This window comes from Emydura macquarii, unplaced genomic scaffold (assembly GCF_026122565.2).
Source record: "Emydura macquarii macquarii isolate MOO-44397 ecotype Brisbane River unplaced genomic scaffold, CSIRO-AGI_Emac_v2 contig_2422, whole genome shotgun sequence".
In the NCBI taxonomy this organism is placed as follows: domain Eukaryota; kingdom Metazoa; phylum Chordata; order Testudines; family Chelidae; genus Emydura; species Emydura macquarii.
Window position 1 is genome coordinate 40,054,525 of NW_027132559.1, and position 21,386 is coordinate 40,075,910.

The 21,386-nt window shown below is 36.9% G+C and overlaps 1 protein-coding gene and 1 long non-coding RNA gene across 3 annotated transcripts in view; one reads left to right on the forward strand and one right to left on the reverse strand.

Annotated features, from left to right (window-relative positions):
* Positions 1-21,386, reverse strand: part of NEBL (nebulette) — a 382,486-nt gene that overhangs the window by 178,806 nt on the left and 182,294 nt on the right. For both annotated transcript variants that reach the window (XM_067562349.1, XM_067562348.1), the window contains exon 4: positions 20,886-20,993. In XM_067562349.1, coding sequence (XP_067418450.1) covers positions 20,886-20,993 — 108 coding nt within the window. The remainder of the gene's footprint in view (positions 1-20,885; positions 20,994-21,386) is intronic.
* On the forward strand, positions 16,652-21,294 carry LOC137162476 (uncharacterized). Its single transcript, XR_010922370.1, has 3 exons — positions 16,652-16,713; positions 16,835-16,977; positions 21,126-21,294. It is a non-coding gene; the product is annotated as an uncharacterized lncRNA (long non-coding RNA).

A 21,386-nucleotide genomic window follows, 5' to 3' on the forward strand; every position in this document is an offset into this window, starting at 1 on the left:
GTGTCATTCTTACAATTTAGATGATAACTCATTTTTGTGTACATGCTTGCTTGTTTTTAACCTGTAAATAACTCATTTCTTTTTCCTAGGATTGGCTACAGGTGTTGTCTTTGGTGTAAGATCTAGGGTACCAACTGATCTGGGGTACATGACTAGTCTCTTGGGATTGGAAGCAAACTGAATATGATGTGTTTTCTGATGTAAATGACCATTTATCACTAAGTCCTGTTTATCTGGGGGCAAGATAGACTGGAGATTATAAGGGGAACTATCTGTGACTCCATGGTAAGACTCTTAGTGCGATCCAGGAGTTCACATTTGTTACTGGCTTGATGAAAGCTAATTTTAGGACACACCACCAGCTTGGGGTGTCTGCCCTCTTTTTGACAGCTTGCCCTGAGATAGCCACTCACAGTCATGGGCCATGCCAGACAGCATGACAATCACATACACTGTAAGACTCCATGCAAGCATTATATTCTGTATTATCTTTCAGGAACTCATAGGAGTCTACAGAATTTTAGAAAGAAAAGTTAATGATTCATGTGCTGGATACCACCCGACCCCCTCTCACAGCCTAGGTATCATGGACATACAGCACATATTTCTGTGCTTAACTCCAATTCCTGTTTGGCATTGCAGTTGGCAAGACACTACCACTATAAATGAGAGCAAACAAGCTAATAAACTACCCTAGATGCTTCAAAGAGATAGTTCAGTAATAATTAAATCAATTATCCTTTGAACAGAAAGATGAACAAAGTGACTACTAGTAGCTGCTTCCAGATCCTGACCTAAAAATTTTTATGATTTTCAGTTATCCAAAAAGTCTCAAAATTGATATTCATCAGAAAAAAAAAATAATGCCCAGATGTTGGGCCCCAGTCCTGCAAATACACAAATCAATTTACTGACATGTGTAGTCTCACTGAGCTCATATTAATAGTTACTCATGCATGTAAATGTTTCTACAATCAGGGCCCATGTTAATAAATGGACTCATTCCAGGCTTTCAAAGCTGACAGGAAGGCTAAATAAACTAAAAAAGGAGGTTTGGCTTATTTGAAGCTAAATACGTTCAGAATTTTATTTGTATTTCTTTGTAAATAAATATGTACAATGATAGAGTTTAAGTTTTTGTTTATAGATTACAGATTTTGTACCAATCTAGAAATTTATCACATATTAATTAGTGCCATTGATTTTATTTTATTTTTTAAATAAGGATTAAGAGCAAAGTTTCCCTCTCAATTCCACAAAAGAGATCTCAGCTGGGATAGTTTGCTATCTTTAGATACATGTATTGCCCAGCATCTTAAAATAAACAAAACATACTAGCATTAATTACTATTATATTTTCACTGGTTTTAGACTAAGTATAACATCACCGCTTCAGTTATCTGTATTTTGGTAATAAAATTAACTTATTTTTAATGAGACTTTTTAAAAAATTAGTTCTAGCAAAATTCCATAACTGAATGAATGAATGAATGAATGAGGTTGAACCAGAAACACAGTGAAGGCAAATAACAGCAAGAATTTAAGGAGCTTTGAATCCCTATGTGCTGACTTGAAAGAATTTACTACCCCATCTGCCAGAGCTACAGATTTAGGAGCAGCTAGTGCTGAAGGGTTCTGAGTAACAAGACAGAGACACTGGCAGAACACTTTGCATGAACAAGACTTTCATGAAACCAAAAGAAAATTCAATTAGAGCAAAGTAGTCTTAAAAAGGTCATTCCAATAAAGAATGAATGACTGAAACTAACTACTAAAAGGGAAATGAGTGCAATAAAGAAAGAAATATAGATCTGTGTTTGGTTAGATTTGTTTGATTGGTTTTTTTAAGAATCTGATTATTATTAGCCCTATAATTATTATTATTTAACTAGATTTTGCCTGGATTTTGCAGCAGATTTCCTTTAAAAATATCATGTAAAAAAAAATAGCATGTAAATTACCTTTGAAGAAACCACATTAAGCAAATATTTTTAAATGTCTATTGGGAAATAAAGGTTTGTTTAACATTTATTCTTCCAGCAGCAGCTAAGTACCACTTTATTCACCCAATAGATCTTAGGCTTCAAAACTTGAATTCAAAAAGTTATTATCTACAGTGCATTCTTAAGAAGCCAGGGTCACCTGAAGTGGTGGATGTAACATAAATAAACATTGCTCTCAGCAGTTAAAAATATGCCTTACTTGCAGACAAGTGAATTTTCCCTGATGGTACAGATTTGATTTAAAAACAATCACAGAATCCTAACTTTTCACCATCGAGTCTGATGCTTTAGCACCATAAAAACTAAAACAGCCTTTACATATTAGGGCAAAAAAACTTTTGTAAATCTATGACCATTAGGAATAGTCTAGTTCATATTAGAAGTACGATCCTACCGGTGTGTAAAGCATTAAGCAAAGGAATGCAGAAACAACACAACCACAAGTTCATTGAAGTAGTATCCTAATCCAAGTCAAAAAGAAAAAAATGCAATGGTTAGAAAAGCACGTCAACAGAGCAAATGACAAGCACTGCAGATGAAACAACCACAATTCCTTCCCCTTAGCAGCAGTCAAGGATGAGAAAATACTGCACCAGTAAGTGGAGAGTCACAGTGCTATTACAAGGAAAGGAGGAATAAGAGAGGAGCAGAATGTCCCCTCATTTTTGTGCAGCCCCAAAATAAGGACTAACTCATAACCCAGCAGTCCATGAGCAGGGAATAGGGGGTAGCTGATCAGCCACTTTGAGCCCTTTGATCTCTCCTCTCTGCCTTATATTTTCCAGTGGCAAAGGGGGGGTTGAAGGAACAGATTGTGGTGCATGTGTCATGGGATAGACAGGCAAACAGCAGACACCACCAAATTAATCAACTTAAGGTACCCTCTCTACACACATGCACATCATACATCATTTGAAAGCTTATTATGGCTACTTTAAGATGATTTAAGATATGGATCTGTCAAGTGATCCTGTTAGCATAAGCATGGGGATAAACTGACACCATCAACACATTAAAATGACTACTTTGAAATATTTCAATTTGTTTCTGTTAGTTTAATTACTATGTATTATTCCAAGACATAAAATTGGATTTTTTTTATAACCGCAAAGCATCGTAACAATCGAAAGGGTAAAACAAAATCTAATAATAAATTTGTAAAGGTATAATTGAAATGTAACAGCACCGGTGACATTTCTAGTCATCATCATCATAATCTTGTTCATCATTATGATCTCTATTGAGAATGCGTGGTTTACTATAGTCTTCATTGCCTTGACATGTTCCAAGTTCTAAGCAGAGAAGATTGCTCTGACTACAGACACAGCTGATTGTGCAATGGCCCCTACTGCCACAGCACAAATGAGGTCTTGTATAAGCACAGATACCATTGGGTCCTTGAAGAATACAGGAAGTAGTTCATCATCCACATTTTTCCATGCATATTGCAATTGTGATCCAATATCTTGTTTACCTATGTGCAAAGAAACCCAAATCTTTGTTTGCCAAGATGTTCTTCAACATACTCTTCAAAAGTGACCTCTCATGGGGGTAGTTTGGCCAGTGACTTATCCTGTTAGATGGCTAGACTGAGGCATAAACAAATCAGGTCCAGGTGTTTAATTTACAACATTCCCCAGAATTTAACCAAAAATTGTTATGTTTAGAAATGTACAGTGGAAATTGATGGTTTCTTTTCAAAGGCATGCCACAAAGTTTGCCTGAGAACACAGAACCTCCAAGGACCACTTGTCCCATGGGGTTGACTCTATGACATTTGTGAATAATGGTCAATGGTCTTCAATCCATATACAATCTTCTTTAACATGAAGTAAGGGAATATAACACTTTGTGACAACTAGCTCCTTTTGATATTTTCCATTACTTATAACAAATTATTCATTGTTCATGAAAACCATTTTACTGATATTAAAATGCTACAATTTATGTTCCTGTAAACCCTAACACATGCAGAACCCACTGAAGTCAATGGCAGTTTTGCCTGTGAAAGGACTACAGCATGAGATCCTTTATAATACCAATATCAAGCATTTTACAAAAATGAAAGTAAGCACCAAAAACGGCATCTTGGATAAATTTAACAAATAATTTAAGACTACTTAGAATATTTACATAATTTCCTATGCTAAAGAACCAATGTTCTAATTATAGCAATTATTTTGGAAGTTGAAGATATTAAACTCTTGATTTTTAAAAAAAGTCCACTGCTCCTTTTTAATGAATTTCTATTGAAGCAAAATAAGTAACAGGTCTTCAGTTTCTGAATTATATCCAAGAAAGCTTTAGTATTTTCATTTTCTTTCATGGAGTCACCATGAGTCTTTGATGTTATGATTCTTCACTTGGCTCATCAGTGTCTAGCTTTGCAACATAAGGTACCTCTGATTTTTTTATCACTATTGAACAAACAAAATGTTCACTTAATTATGATGTACACTTCAGTTATACAATTATGACATGAAAGGAACCACAAAGAAGTCTGACATAATTGGAATGGTTTGATTACTGAATCACTTGCTGGATTTGTATCTGAGACTCCTGTTTAAGAAGAAAAAATGAAAGTGACTTAGATAAAAAAACAAAACTACACCTCAAATCATTACTTGCACAATAGAGAAGGGTACAGTTTTCATTGGTGAATTAAATAGCATTATTACTCCAATGCAGAACCATCCATCAGTACAAGTAATAAATGGAAATCTCAATTCAGACTTAGTTCAGCAGTGACTATTTAAACTCTAGAAAGGGCAATCAGTCCTTCCAGTGGAGGAGGAAGACCTTTCCGTATATCTATCTACCACACTCCTGGCCTCTGACAGTATACTGCTATTTATAATTGATTACCAAAAACATACCGGTCAAAATAATTTGGAAACTGGGATGAACAGTTGGCTAACCATCTCAGATGTACACCAAACCATCATGCAAAACTTCCTTTGAAAATGATGATAAATCCATGGTTGCCGTTGATATTTTATTTTTTATGCATCCAAACCAATTTGTCAGAGTTCCTGATATTCAGTTCAAGGGAAGAAGGAAAGACGTTTTATAATCAGCCATCAGTGCAATGGCAACCATGTCAGGTAGCAAGCACAGAAACATCACAACATTTCCATATCTATCGGTCAGTTTCCTGAAAATTAGGAATGGTCCAGGAAACTGAAGATACCCATGGTCACTGAATTTGCAGTGAAATTAAATTTGTAAATCAGTAAAAAATAAAAGGCTTTTAAAGAATACAATTAAGTGGCCAATACTTACAAACAAAACAAACAAACATATCAGAGGGACCTGTGCAAAGTAGAACTTGGTGCAATAGGTCATCCTGCAGATTATCTTTCTATTGACTTCATATAACTAAAAAACATTTTGGGATCTGCAAAAACAACTGCCATCATTTTGTGATACGTGACATATTGGAAGATGTGTTAAGTGTTACCTAGACAGCTGAAATCTGTATGACATTATCTCTTATTTTTTAGAAAATTCTGTAGCTTGCTACAGTCCTTACATAGATAGAATATTATTGGGTATTTGACTGTAGGATCAAGCCCAAATTAGCTTAACATACTAAATATACTTAGCTGAAGAAAAAGGTAAAACAGTTAAGTCAATGATCACTAGATAGTACCATAGCTGTGCAGTAAGCAAGAAGTGAATAAAGCCTAAATTTGCTAAGTGGTTGCTGCAAAGGTCTACTAAATAATAGGCACATTTTTAAAAAATGTATTCCCAAAGAAATTATGTTTGGCTTTTTTCCTCCATAGATACGACAGCATTAAAAAATGAAGTGAATGACAACTAATGTGTTCTGAATATCATCTTTCATAATCACTTCTGCTCTTCTCCCAGTTTTAAGATAACACTTCTGCAATCTGCTGAGAAAGCTTCAAACCAGGGCCACAGTAACTGCTACAAAATAGCCTGTGATCCATTAGAGCATCCACTCTATGTTCAAGAACATGCTGACACCTTAAATAAATGATCAGATGCCAGGCCTCTTTAGTAGTAAATTATGTTGACTAGTACCTGCACCAGATTTCTGGGTCTCACATAAGCAATTGTGGACTCTGAGTCTCAAAAAAAAAAAGAGGGAAAAGGCAACATTTATTCAATTGGAGTGAACCAAAGGCACAGAGCATGAAGATCTGTAAAACTGTCATGCACAATTTAAAAACTATGAAAGCAGGCAAAAATGTATTGCAAAAGAGCCTTGGTTTACCACTGCACCCAATTATGGTTACATTTAAAACCTTAAAGTGGGTTAACTGGGGTCAGTCTGACAGCTGACTGGTAGTACAATTCTCTACTGTGTGGGGTATTCCTCTTCAAAACTCCATCTTAATCCTGGACTAGGAGTGCTAGGAATGCAATGAAGACAGCAGTATTAGCTTCTCATGTGTTCCTCTGCAAAAACACAGCTAGCTCATACAGAAGTAGCAATTCTGTCAGCCAGTCAATTCATGCAGCTCTTCTTCAACAGAAGGATGTTTTCCACCAATATGTTTTGGAGGGAAACATTAAGTAGTATGTTTCTTTCTCCACTTTAAATAATCTATTAACAGGAATATATTTAGCCAAGTATATCTGAAACACTCTGGGTCAGAGAGTGAGTCTCATATATGTTTGACAGTGCCTCATACAACAATAATTCAGTAACCGTAGCAGAAGTAAAAGGTTATTATTACATATTATATATTACATACATATAAAATTTGAAATTGTCTGGCTTCATCTTGAATTTCAGCATTAAAAAACTATCTAATAAGTTATCCGTGAAATTACCCGGCTAATTGGTTTGACCATTGTATTATGTCACTACAACAAAAGTTTGAGTGGAAAAGTTACAGAAAACACCACTATATCCACAGGTACTCACTGCTACAACTTTTTAAAAAAATTGTGAAAAATGTAGGGTATTCTGTTGTAATAGGTTTACAGTGGTGTTTAACTTTACTTAGGGAAATTCACCTTATTTCTCCAACAGAGATTAATTTATATTATATTCTCCAGGAGTCTTAATATTTTCGGCTTTGTCAAGTTTCATACAGAATTGTTTCCGCTAGTTAATTCTGATACATACTGTATTATTCCAAAAGGGAACCCGGAGTGATGTGAGACAAAGTAAATATCAATCTATACTGCACAATGAGTAGGGCCAAAATGTTATTCATTTTATTTAGATTTCAACATATAAAGTCTAGACTTTAGGCAGTCCAATAAATCATTAAAAACAAAGTCAAACAGTCACAAATAGCATAAACCAACCAATAATAACCAATCTCCCCCACATCAGCTCCCGCAAAAATTCTACCTTTCCCCAAACACACGTCCCTACAAAACATTGCACTCCCTAGATCCCTGTCCCAAAAAACAACCTTCAAAGTTGAGAGGCTCTCAAGGAGGATGAGCTGTGCTTCCTCTCCTAAACTAAGGCCATTTCTACACCAGAAACATTTGGTGGTATAACAACATCACTGGGGCGAGTGTTGGTTTTTTGTTTGGGGGAGGGGTGCTTTTTATTTTGGCAAAAAGCCCTAGTGTAGATCAGCTATACCAGCAAAAACATGCTTTTGCCATACAGCTTCTTTCGTTTAGGGAACTGGTATAAGTTATGCTGGCAAAACTTGTGTCTATACGAGGAGGATTTGCCAGTCTATCTATACCAATCAAGTTATACTGGCAAATCTTTTCTAGTGCGGACCTGGCCTAAGGGAGCTTAAGTTCAAGCACCTCAGTTGACCTTGGCTGTGGCAGGATTACAAGGGAGAGAGGTGATAGTTCCTAAGCTATTTAAAAATTCCATAGGCTAAAACCAACACTTCGCATGCTTCTTGGCAGGCAGCCAATGCAGCTAGATCATGAAGCACACAGTATTCCTCAATTCTATGGCTATGTAATTTGCCACATAATTTTGCTCCAAAATCTGTTTTCACCTAAACAAAAATTATGTATCTAAACTTTCTGGATGCAAAGATAACCTTGGAAATGTGAACTGTTTGCAAAATAAAATTTGCCTAAAGCTATGTCTACACTAAGAGCTAGGGTTGCGATTTCCCAGCTCATGTACACATACTCACGCTAGCTCTTATTAAGCTAATAGCAGTGTAGCCATGGTAGCACAGAGAACAGCTGTGGAGGCACGGCTTAGTCGCGATGAGTACAAGCACACCAGTTTCGGGAGGAGGTGAGGAGAGGGGTTGTACTTTGCATGGCTAAGCGCTGCCTCTGCTGACAATTGTCTACACTTGCACTAGCTTGATGAGAGCTTATGCGAGTATATGTAAGCAAGCTGGGCAATCAGACGCCTACCTTTCAGGGCTTGTCTACACTTACCTTCAAGATTCAGCGGCAGTCGACCGGAGTTACGCAAGCTACGCAGAAAACTTGCGTAACTCCCGTCGACTTCTCTGCTTCTCTTCTGCGCACCGTCTTCACTGCACTGTACCGACGGGAACCGTGTTCCTGTCGACGCAGCACTACGCCGCTTGAGAAGGAGGTCTTAATACGTCGATTCCTGGATCGACTGAGCGGGTCTTCACTGACCGCTCAGTCGATCCAGAGAAATCGATCTGACAATGGCGAATTTGGTAGTCAAGATGTAGCCTCAGTGTAGATATCGCTTTAGTCTGCAGAGAACCTGAAATGATAACTCCAAGAGCTCTATTTATCTCGGCCAGGATATTATGGACTCCACAATTCTGTGGCTATACAATCTGGTATTTTTCCAAAATGGGATGGAATTCAGCATTCTGACATGGAATTGTCCACTTGACTGCAGCTATGCACCCAGTGTTTTGTTTTCTGACTTCCTGACCGGCCAGCACTTTTGCCAGCTTTCTTCACAAGGGCAGTTAATTGGATTACTCTGCACTCTCCCCGCATGGTCTCATATAGCCAGGCATTAGGGAGTCAGGGAGACAGAGTTAGACTTCAGTCTATAGTCAGGGAGAGCAGGAAGAGACAAAAGTGCATTCTGGTGATCTGGGAAGGCTGAGCACAGCAGCCAAGGGCAAGGAAAATGAGCCATTGAACTGACCACAAACTCCTCACTCCTTTTGGCAAGTATGGGGGGCAAGGAGATTTCGAGCCAGCCACTTAGACAATATTGTGGTGTGACAACAGCAGAGGGGTGTGGAGACAGACTGACTAGACAGCATAATGGGGAAAAATGTTGAGAATAATCATTGGCTAATTTCCGTTTTATGATCCATAATTGTATATTTTGTAGGTGTGAGAGGATGGATATGAAGAATTAATGGAGAAAAAATAAATTAACACTGCTATGGCTCTTGCTTCAGAATTTGGTCCCATTGGGCTGCAGAGTATATGGTGCCCCGGCTGCAACAGTATGCATACGCTTTAAATTAGGGACCTGTCTCTTACTATTAGATGTACAGTATGATGCAACATTCACTGCTCTTGTAAATTAAGTTTAGCTGTTGTTTTCCTCCAACAGGGAATAAAATTCAACCTTTTAGTAATATCTCCAGCAAAATCTGCACTGCTACCACCTAGAACTTCTCTAGGAACTGAATCGTACCCAACTGCAATTAGCTTAAAATCAGGAACATCCTGTGTAACACAGTTGAAGTGCTCTTTACTCAGGAAATGCCAGCATAACCCCACTCTCTTAACACCTTCAGAATTTATATGAAACAGAGCTGAGCAAGCCCACCAGTTCCTGTTAGCTATGTATTCCAGTGCATAACTAAACACTATGATTAGTCAAAGGAATGTACCAATTTGATCCAACATATTTTACCATTTTCACAGCAATTTCTCCACTGTGGAATCTGTCTCTTCTTTGTGCAAAGCCCAAGAAAGAAAAACAAAAACACCCCAAAGACTCAAAAATATTGTGGTTGCTAGCACAGACTGGAGACAAAGCCTTTTCAAAAAAGCACACTTCTCTACCTATATAGTAATTCTGATAATATTGAGAGCAAAAGAGGTTAGAAAATAGTAGTAGTATCATTCTAATCTTCTTATTGGAAGGGCAAACTCTTATCCTCCGACATCTTTGTAGGACAAACAGAAATGTCACATACTTTTTCCACCTCCCCTCTTACATTAGGGAGTTTTAAAAGTTTAATCACATTGACTTAATAAAGTATTAGCTTTGTCACAACTAATGCAACCACTGACAGACTAAGGAAATCACAGACGTGTTAACATGCAAAAAAACCCTGAGCGTCATAAAGAATCGAATACCCCTGCCTCCAAGGTCAGTGCAATCTGAGAGCATTTTAGGGGTGAGATATTCAGATCACAAGGAATCCGGATTAGAGATGGCTTTAGAAGAAACAGAGCATCTTGTTCTCCAGCAGGAGGTTTACTGCTTAAAATGCCACCCTAGCAATTGCTGAAAAGCACAAAAGCATAAAAAATAAGATAGCATTAAAGGCTGAAGTGTTGGAACTATGAAAAGACTCATACCCATTCAGGAAAACTAAAAGAAAACTTTTTCTTCTAAGAAGGTACACAGGAATACCTGAAAAAGCCTAAATAATGGGCTCCAGCTTTTAAGTCAGTTAATTTTTGCTAATTTTGAAAACTTAACTTTAGTAAGTGTTCCTTTCTTACTACATACAAATACACTCACTTCACAAGAATTCATCAGTTAAAATCAGAAATGTGGCCTTGTTTCTTTATTACTTAAAAGATATTGAAATTCTATAAATAAAGAGAGAAAAAGCCAATCACATAAAAATACATTCATTTTGTTATTTAGCTGAAAACCTTATTTTACAACAGAAAAATTAATTACTTCATTCATCTCACACTGTGAGGTACTGAAAAAGCCACTGAAGGAAAAAAAATCTGCTTTCAGTAACTTTCTGATTCCCTGTATAATTTAGTAACTTAGTAACACAAAGTCAAATGCAATATATTTAACATAATTTACTAGCTCATGCTCTATATCAGAAACCTGCCAAGTTTCCTCTCCTCTTACGTTGTGAAAACTACTAAAGGCCCATGTTTTAAATATAAGGCTTTAATCGGACTTTCATATTCTTCAGTAAAAACCACAAATTGACATGTAAGTGGTTATTCTGAAAACAATTTCAATTGCCTTTATAACTAACTGTTATTGCGGTACTCCTACAAAATATAGCTTAGGGAAGCATAGGGACAACTGTGGATACCATGGCAACACTGTCTAGTTGCAAAGGCAAAAAAGCAAAAATTGTAAGGACATAAGTAGGTGCATAAAATTGGCCGTTACATGTCGGTGTACCAGTTTAGCCTCTGGATATAGTATTTGAACTTCCTATTAAATACATGCACATCCCAAGCTCTAAATCATAACATATTACAAATGTCTTTGTTGACAACACAAAGAAACCATTATAAATTAAGAAAAGGTTCATGAGATTGTGTCTTGCACATAGAAAACTAGTAATTCAAGAAACTACTAGCTTCCTCAGGTAATAACATTTTGCCTTGGCCTTGCAATTCAATATGAATACTGTACGATACCTCTTGAGATTTGGGAACTGATCTCTTATTTGCTCAATCTTTTTCCTTTGTGCCTTCTGACCAGATTACTTTGTTAAATCATAAGAAGAAAATCAGGTCCTCCTTCTTTCCTCTAGACTGAATAGAGTAGTTTTAGTAGAACATTCTTACTGAATTAGAGGATCCCTCATGCAAAGCCTCCCACAAACCCAAATACAGAGATTCATTTAAGTGATTTATCACATATTATATAGTGACAAAAATGAACACAATGTTGTAATGGCTCTAACTTTGGACTTGAATACCATTGCTCTAATCTATCCTAAAGAAACATTTTAATTGCTTCTCTGTAATGCTTAGGCTTTTTAAGGAAAAATGATTTATTTAAGGTTTCGGTCCAAATATTTAGGCTAATATTTGATCTAATTGCACTTAAATTCTACAGTTTTGCAACCAATTTACAGTTAGCATACATTTCTCATGAATGTTGACCAAATTATATAGTATAGAAAATGTATGCCTTTGGGGATTTTTCTTGACTGCTTGTTTTGTGTCCACCACACAGTATAATTTCATATTGTCAGCATAGTGAACAATGTTACAGTCATCCTGTCAAAGTTACTATTTAAACCAGAATTAGAGAGATGACTACAACTTTGTACATGTTTTAAATCAGTACCTTCTATGATTTTTGGTAAATGGGCAACTTCCCATCAATGGCTATTTTATTATAAATCACTACTATATCTTTAAATCTTAACATCAGACTCTTTCAGAAACTTTATAAAAACTTTCTGAAATTATATGTAAACCCATGTAATATATACCACTGGTATACAAATTATTTGTTATAAAAATAGAGAAAGCAGAGCTTTTCTAACCTAGTCTGTAGAATAAATCATGGTATGCTATATGCTAAATTGATAAGCCTGTAAATTAAAAATTATCATTTCATAACATACCTAAGGCCTGTTCTTGAATGTAGGTACCACATATGCTTGCTTCTAATTCTGGACCTTCACTTCACTTAAAATATTTCCTCTTACCCCAGAAATCTTCCAAGATAAATGTGATCTCAGAATTGTAAGGGTTCTTTCGCAGCCATTTATCATTGTTCACAGGTTCAAAGGGAACCTTTCAACAATAATGAATTCTTCCAAAATCTGTTGTCAGTTTCCAAAGCCTGTATTCGATATACAATGTACCTCTGTCTGAGAAAACAGTACTTCCATTTCAGACCATTTGCTGATGTGGTGTTTCTCTCACATATTTTTTAGCTTACCAGCAGAGCAGCTCAATATAAATTTAGGTATAATATCTGTGAAATTTCAACAGATTTTTTTTCTCACTTCAGAACTCATCTGAATTTGTATGTATAATATAATTATATGTGGAACAGGTAGTGATGGCTATAGTTAAGTTTGCTCAGTGCTTTCCATTATAAGAATCTATTTTCAATTATTATAAGTTTGCCAAACTTAACCACTCAAGCTGATACTTTCCATGCCTGGTGTCAGCCACAGGATGATTTATTTTATTTTATTTTAAATGTTAAAGTTTTAGCGAAAACAGAGCAGCTGCTTCCAAGAATGAGGTTAGGGAAAAATATGTTGTTTTGTCCATGTTTAAAAAAATTCTTACAACCGCATCATTGAGACGCTCTAGAACCTCCATTCTTTGGAGCAGGGAGTATAAATTTGGCAGGGATGGTCACTGTGGTGTAGGGATATGTCTTTTGCCATCCATGAAAATTTGCTCAAAGTTTTAAGCCTCTGGAAAAAATCACAGTTTCAGTAGAGATGTTAGAATTTGGCAATTCAATTCATCTTTACTGAGCATGGTGCCCCACCCCACCTCACTCCAAGCTCCTGTGTGCTGACCAGAATACCCATACATCCTGAAAGAGCAACTGAGCATGCTCCAGGCCAGGGATGCAGGGCCTGAGCAGTACTTTTCATGCAATTGCATCTCCCAAACACAGAGGGCTACTGTGGCTCTTGTCACAGGAATGGAGAGCAGAATGTGTTCTCAAAGCTCCTTCTGCTGGCACCCAGGTGGTGTAGAGACGAAGAAAGAAGCTACCAGACTTGAATACAGAAAGTGAGATGTAGGGCAGGGGCAGCAGGTGGAGCTAATGAGGATGAATAGAAGCCTGTGTGGGAGAGTGGACAGAGCAAACAACCAGAACAGAGGATAGGAACAAGATGGTAAGAGAGAGGCAGGAGCACACGGGTCGGTGGGACAATAGAAGCAAAAGTGGAGGAACCATGAACAAGAGGTTGGACAGGGACAGGAGCAGAGGAAGGTGTATGGGAGCCGGGAGGAAATGGGCAAAAAAAGGAGGGATAGCAGCAGGGTAGGGAACAGGAGGCAGGAAAGGGAGGTAGAAACAGAAGAGGAAAAGTGGGGGGCTTGTGGGGTGGGAATGTCTGTAACCACCAGAGAACACTCCCTTGCAGAACCTGGAACTGAACATATTATTCCTGATTCTCAGCATTCCTTTGCTGTCTACCAAAGAGCTGTGAAACTCACTGGCGAAGTGTGCGTCTCCCTCCCCCCTCTAGTGGCAGGTCCAAGTAGTACTGCTACCATTATTCCATTAGCTCAAGTGGTAGGGAACTGAACTGTGAATCTAAAGATCCCAACCCTGATGATGACCCATGTACGGTCTGGGGGATCAATATAAACTAATATGATTAATTTCATATATTTTTTAAGTTATTAACAGAAAAAAAGTTAATAAAAAAGTTATTAACAGAAACTTAGGATGTTACATTTTTAATAGTTAAAAGAACATGAAGGTTATAAAATCAAGCATTCAAAAGTTAAGAAATGCCAGAAATAAATTTGCCTGTGGAACCTTAATTTGGCCCGCTTGTGCATAAGCATTATCATTCACTCTTATTCATATATTCATAGAGTTTAAGGCCATTATAACTTTAAGGCCATTATATAACTAGTCTGACCTGTATGTCACATATCCTTAAATATCATCCAGTTACCCTATATTGATCCTAATAACCTATGTTTTTATGTTTGACTAAAGCATAACTTGTGTTTGGCTAAAACATATCCAGAAAGGCATATCGTCTTGAAGTGGGGACATCTAGAGATGGGCAATCTTCCACTATTCTTAATAGTTTGTTCTAATGGTTAATCAACCTCATTTAAAAAATTTATTCCTTATTTCTAGTTTGAATTTGTCTGGCTTCAGCTTCCAGCCATTAGTTCTTGCTATGCCTTTCTCAGCTAAATTAAAGAGCCGATTAGCACCTGATAGTTTCTTCTTCTTAAGGTACTTATACACTGTAATCAAGTCACCGCTCCATCTTTCTGTTAAGATAAACAGAGTGAGCTCTTTAGGTCTCTCACTGTAAAGTATTTTCTCCGGCAATCAAATCATTTTTGTGGCTCTTTTCTGTATCTGCTTCATTTTTTCTACATCCTTTTAAAAATGTGGATACCAGAACTGTACACAACATTCTAGCACCAGTCTTTAATTACAGAATCACATACTACTTTTTCCACAGGACTTTATCTCCTTCAGCACACAGGATGGGCCTGCTTTGGGGAGGAATCAGGGTTGTGTAGTGAAGGAAACTGTTCTCTGTAGGACTGCTGCCTCATTTGTTGGAGAAGCTGGAAGGAGTATGGTGACTGAGGCAGGGAGCTGTAGGAAAAGAAAGGATGATCTTGTGAGCAAGGCTGTTGAATGGCACCCTGAAGAATTAGATTCTATCCAAGCATCTGCCACAGAATTCCTATATGGTACTGGGCGAGTCAAATGAAAAGAAAATGTTATAGGTGACTGCTGAATGTTAGTTTTCCGAGTAACCAACCTAAGGTATACACTGACGGCAGCAAATTTGCCATCATCAGATCCATTTCTCCGGATCGATTGAGCGACAGTGAAGACACGCTCAATCGATCCGGAAGTCAATCTATTAAAACCATCTCCAAAAAAAATGTGTAATGCTGCGTCGACAGGAACGCATTTCCCATTGGCGCAACGCAGTGGAGACGGCGCACTAAAGGGAAGTTACAAAGTCAACAGGAGTTATGCAAGCTACGCAAAGTAGCCCGTGTAACTCCCATCGACTGCCGCCAAATTTTGCCGCCAGTATAGACCTGCCCTAAGACACCTAGGGTCTGAACTGTAGAAGCATTACCACTCACAACTGCCACAGAAGTCAATGGGAGCTGTGCGCTGAACATATAAATTGTTATATAATGATAAGTACTCTGAAAAATCAGGCCCGAGGCATCTCAGATGCATCAACCAAAATTAGTTGATACTTTGGACAATTTTGGCTTAAATCTCTGTGCCTCAATTCCTCGTGTGTAGAATTAAGATTATAATACACCCTCCTCTCATGCGGTGTTTTGAAGATAGTTATTTACAAACTTCAGTGAATTTAAAATACTACAATGAAAGCACAATAAAAAATGAGGAAATTCATGAGGAAATTAATAGTTCTGGGTTCAGTGTTGTATTTGGATGGTATGCAGCAAATAACGGATGGGGCCACACACAGTGATGAGGATAAAAGGAAATATTGAATAGTGGCTCATTCAGTGAACACCAGCCATCCTATGTAGTGTGGAAAAATAGTATGCAATCATTTAGTTAAAAACTAAAGACTGTATCATAATGCATACGTACAAGGGGGCTGGATTAAGATTTCACAGGCAGCCTTAATTCTGGCATTTCTTAATTTATGTATGCTTGATGTTGCAACCTTAACAATGCTCTTTTTCCAATTTTTTTTTTTTTTTTTTTTTTTTTTTGGTTTTTGATGAAATATGTATCAAAACTTTGTTTTATATGATGGAATTTTATACATTTTAATACATAGTCTTGAAGTTTTCCATGTGCTTATTATATATTACTTGAATTGTGTTTTTCCCTGCATCTCCATTCCTGAACTGTGTGTTCAATCATTTTCCAGATTTTTTTTTAATCCATGCTACCAAGGTTTAGAATCTGTTCGCAATAAATATTCATAGTCACTGACAGCAATAATAGGCTCTTTTGCTGAGTCACTCTCATATCATGTGCCAGAACCCTGCTGATGGAGGCAGATTTATTTCTGCCTACTCACTATGATGACAGATGAAATGGGTCCTAGTATCTCCACCATAGGATTATAAGGTTTGAGTATCAGAAGGTATTTTGGGATATGCCATAGCCTCAGGAGAAAGCGGAAAGCTGCAGTCTACTGCTGATGTAAGGAACAACAAAGGTGTGTGTGGAGGGGAGGAAGGGGGGGTTATTGATGTAAAATGATAGGAAAATAATTAAATGTGTTACATGTAATTTACTTTAACTGAAGTTTTGTACACTCTAGGCTCAGTCCAACAAGATAATGAGCAGTTCTGGGAGTTGCTCAGCATACTTAATTACTAGTGGTGTCAAGGGAACCGGAAGGAAATCACCACCTTGCAAGATTGAGCCCTCCCAGCACAATATTTCCTTGCAGTTCATAAACTGGTGAGTGTCTATGAAATATTTTTTATGTCAGCAGCTACATTTTTCATCTGGCTCAATTATAATTATGCACATGAATATAAATGTTTTTTGGCATTGGTTAAATGTAATGTACGCCTTCCAGATGACATATGAAAGCCATCATGCTTGGAAGAAAAAGTCTAAGCAGATAAAAATATCAGCCACTTGCTAGGCAATGTTAAACTCAATTTTGCCTTCAATGATGCTCACTTTTTCTGTGTGATTCTACATGCTTTTCCTGCCTCCTTCTTGGCATGCTACAGATTATTCTAACGCTTGAGTTAGTTGTGTGAAATGTAGACGTTCATGTAGCTGTCAGTTTTGCTCCTTTCTTTTCATTCAATTCTTCTCTCCCAGTTGAAACCAACCAATCAACCACCTTTTAAACTAAAGTCTTCAAGCTTTAAGCTTGTAGCTCATGTTAACAACCTCTCCTGCCAATCTGTTTTGGCAATTTGAGAGTGCAGTTTATATTAGAGCAAATAAACAGGACATCTGGAAGAATGCAGGAAATGTGCGCTTTTTCTGTTCATACATGAATTAATTCAGTGCCCAGAAAGTGAGTGAATGCCTATACTGAGTAGAGACTAGGCAATACCAACTTGATACAAGGCAAGCACGCACTATGCAAGATTCCATATGTCTTATCCAGCAAAACCAGCAGGTCCCTGCTATCCAGCCCCTGGCTTCTTCTTAACAAAAGCTGCCCATTTCACCACATGGTAGAGGTGTTTGATTTTAAATTTGAACATTTACCAAGAATTAGGCTGAGAACAAACAACTTATTTCACATATGACATAAATGAGGTTCCAATCAGATCTCCAAAGATAAAAGACTAATGGCACTAAGCTAGGGCCAGTTACTGCAAGTTGTTGCGAGTCCTCAATTCCCGTTAAATCTGCTTAGCATCTTATTAAATTGTGTTGCTAGTTTTTTATTGAGCCATGTGATTCCCTTTTCAAATTTACATACACAGCTTCTTCCCTTCCTTTTGAAATTACATGTACAGAATACAGCCTTTACAAAACCATTATGGCCATTCTGCAACCTTCTCATTTTCCTTGCTAAAATTCACCAGTGTTATTAGACTTTCAAGCTAAATTAGTTTCATTTTGAGAATATTTGACTACATATTGAAAATTATCCCTCATAGTTTACAAGGCCAATGGCCCAGATCTCTAACAAAATAAATGCATTTCATTGCACACACAATTTGAGATTTCTGTATGCATATTATATGCCCATTTGATGCCACAAATCAGTGACATCCTTTGCAGCAGAGTGGATGTGAATTTTTATGTTTCAAATATTGAACAAAACGAATTTATGAGCATCTTAAATCGCTCCATACAAATTGGAAAATGTACAGGCAATTTAAAATGCTCATCCATCCATGAAAAGGCTGCCCAAAATATCTCAAATTTGTCATTAAGAGACCTACTTAATTTATTTAATTCTCTTACATTAATCTAGACTAGAATGCTTGGTTTGTGACTGTCATGCCAACAAGATGCTAACAAGCTATTACATTTGTTAACCCGGGGCCTGATACCCAAAGGTGCTGAGTGCCTAGTGAGGGCTGCTAAGGTCTTTCTCCAGTCCCACTGAAGTCAGGAAATATACTGCACCTTGCAGCATTGGGCCCTTAATTCACAGAAGGTCTAAGGACACAGAGCAAATTTCATCCATTTCTGAGAAACTTCATCCTGATCCTGCTATACCCAATCATGCCTCATTTACACATTCCATTAGTATTTTTCTGGTCTAGGCACTTCAGTGTCTGGGTTGCTGCTGAAGAAATAATAACAGTATTATAGCCACCCCTTTTATAATCCTTTTTAACCCCCATCTGTTGTTTTGCTTTTCCTTTCCAGTTATATTTCACTATAGCACAAAAGAATCTTTCATGCATAATGAAAGAGTCAAAGCACTATGAGAATTGTTGAGATTGCTGCAGGACTTAATATCAAGACAAAAAAATCCTTTAAAATATCTGTTTCTACTGTATTACATCTTTATTATTATATTATTATTATCATCATCATCATCAATGTTGGTGATAGTTATGCACATAATTGTGCTAACTTACCCCTTCAGTGAAGTTGTTACAATTCATTTCAAAAACAATCTTTGAGAAGTGTCTGGTAGTTGGGGGAAGGAGAGAAGGGAAAAATCAATGCACAACTAAAAATTAAAAAATAAGATTATTAGTATTTTTATATTTTGCTATACAATAAATGTGACAATTTTTTTAAAAATATAAAAGAGCTTACCTTTCAACCAGTTAAAACCTTAATGAGATCCTTAATCTAACTGTGAAGTATGTTGCTAAACTATTAAACAAAGAAGTTACTCTGTGGGAAAGAATGTCTGTAATAATTAGATGTAACTGTTTTATGCAAAATTATCCTTCTACAAAGTAGTGTTATAAATCTAAAGATGTTTAGGATAGGCATAACTGAAATGTAACTTCATTTACCATATACATTTTTTATTCTATTTCACCATTCAAGATTAATTCTAATAAAGTTCTTTGATTTCAAGTCCAGATATCATTTATATAGTGCTTGGTCTGAAAAGAAATGCAAATGTGTTGGGTGCAAGAGCCAGACAGTATAGTTAATTAAGCAACAAGGTCCCATACCATTCATTCCACTCAAGAAATATTTTTCTTACAAGTTGGTAAAAGCCAAGATCCTTTTCTGAAAACACTTTTCACCAAGTGTCTCTTTCTGGTTTTATGCAAATATTTTGTTTTATGGCTAAAACAAAGAACAGAATAAAGAATATACAAAAATAGCTTACAGAGCATAGCTCTGGCAGTTAGAATACCCATCAATACTGAAGCTGGGTAAAGCTAAAGGTAATGTTGAATTTTATTCTACATAATATCTGCTGGACATTTGTACTGTAACAAGTCTCCATCTTTGTGCAGTTAGCGGGGACCCTGTCTACACTTACCTGTGAGATTCGGTGGCAGTCAGCGGGAGTTACGCAAAGTACGCAAAAAACTTGCGTAACTCCCGTCAACTGCTGAGCTTCTCTTCTGAGATCCGTCTTCACTGTGCTGCGCCGATGGGAATAGCGTTCCCGTCGACGTAGCGCTACGCTACTTGTGTAGCTGGTCTTAGTACGTCGATTTCTGGATCGACTGAGCGGGTCTACACTGACTGCTCAGTCGATCCAGAGAAATCGATCTGACTGTGGCAAATTTGCCACCGTCAGTGTAGTCGTACGGCTTGTTTCCTGTGTAGGAATATACAGTAAGAGTATATAAAACAGATAGGGTAGAATTTTCAAAAGCACTCAAGTGCTTTCAAAGAAAAGTTCCATTTTGAAAATCCCACCTCATGTCAAAGGTGTTATTCAGCATTAATGTTGGTATAAGTTAGTGTACGACAATGCTTTTCCATTGTTAGAATTTGTACCTCTTTTCTTACCTGAATGCCATTTTCCTGGGTATTTTTTTCTTAAAATTAAATATTAGTGTCTTATTTTATTTTAGAACTTTATTTTGCAAGCTATGCTTAATTTAAGAACTCATGTAGAATAATATATATCAAACAATAGAAAAAAATATATATATATATTCTTATTTGTGAACAAGAATGTTAAATAAAAAAGTGAAATGGATATAACCTTTGTAGCATAACAATACTATAAACACTTTTGACGGAAACTGGAGAGGTGAACACACCTTGCCAATGTGCTGTGTAAGTGTATGGTATAAGGTTACACATCTTTCAGAATCTGACACACAAATCAGTCATCAAATTCATTTTTTTCACTCTCACAAACTCCATCAGAAACATCACAAACCTACAATCCTGCCTTTTCTTACATGTACTATTTCTTTGATCTGCTATCATTTGAGGAGGTAGTCACATACGTTACTAATTTGTTCCTGAGTCCTTTTCAGTCTTTGTAATTCAGGTGTGTCAGTCACAATGCTGAATCCTCTTCCTTTGCTTTCTTCAAAGTCTCTTTTGTATTTGACCTAAGGAATAGAAAATACAGAAGAACCGTTATTTTCACAATGCACTACTGGTAATATAGCAGACTAAGATTTTTTTAAGTGAATAAATTACTCATGAATGGCTGATAGCTTTGGTCTTCTCTTTATCCACAGAGAAGGTGTAACAAGGCAGCAGTTGGGTTCTGGTGGGATCACCACCACCTATACCTGTAGGAGTGAGAAGATCAGTCTTCATACCCATTTCATCCTTATACCAGTAGCCTCTGCTGAAGATTGCCAACAAAGATGTCATGCAAGGAGCATGAAACACTGACTACATTCAAACTTGCTTTTCCAATTAAAAATAAATTTTAGCAGCAGTTAAATCTGGATTCATACAACAATGTACTTCATGATCCAGTTCTCTCTTTATAA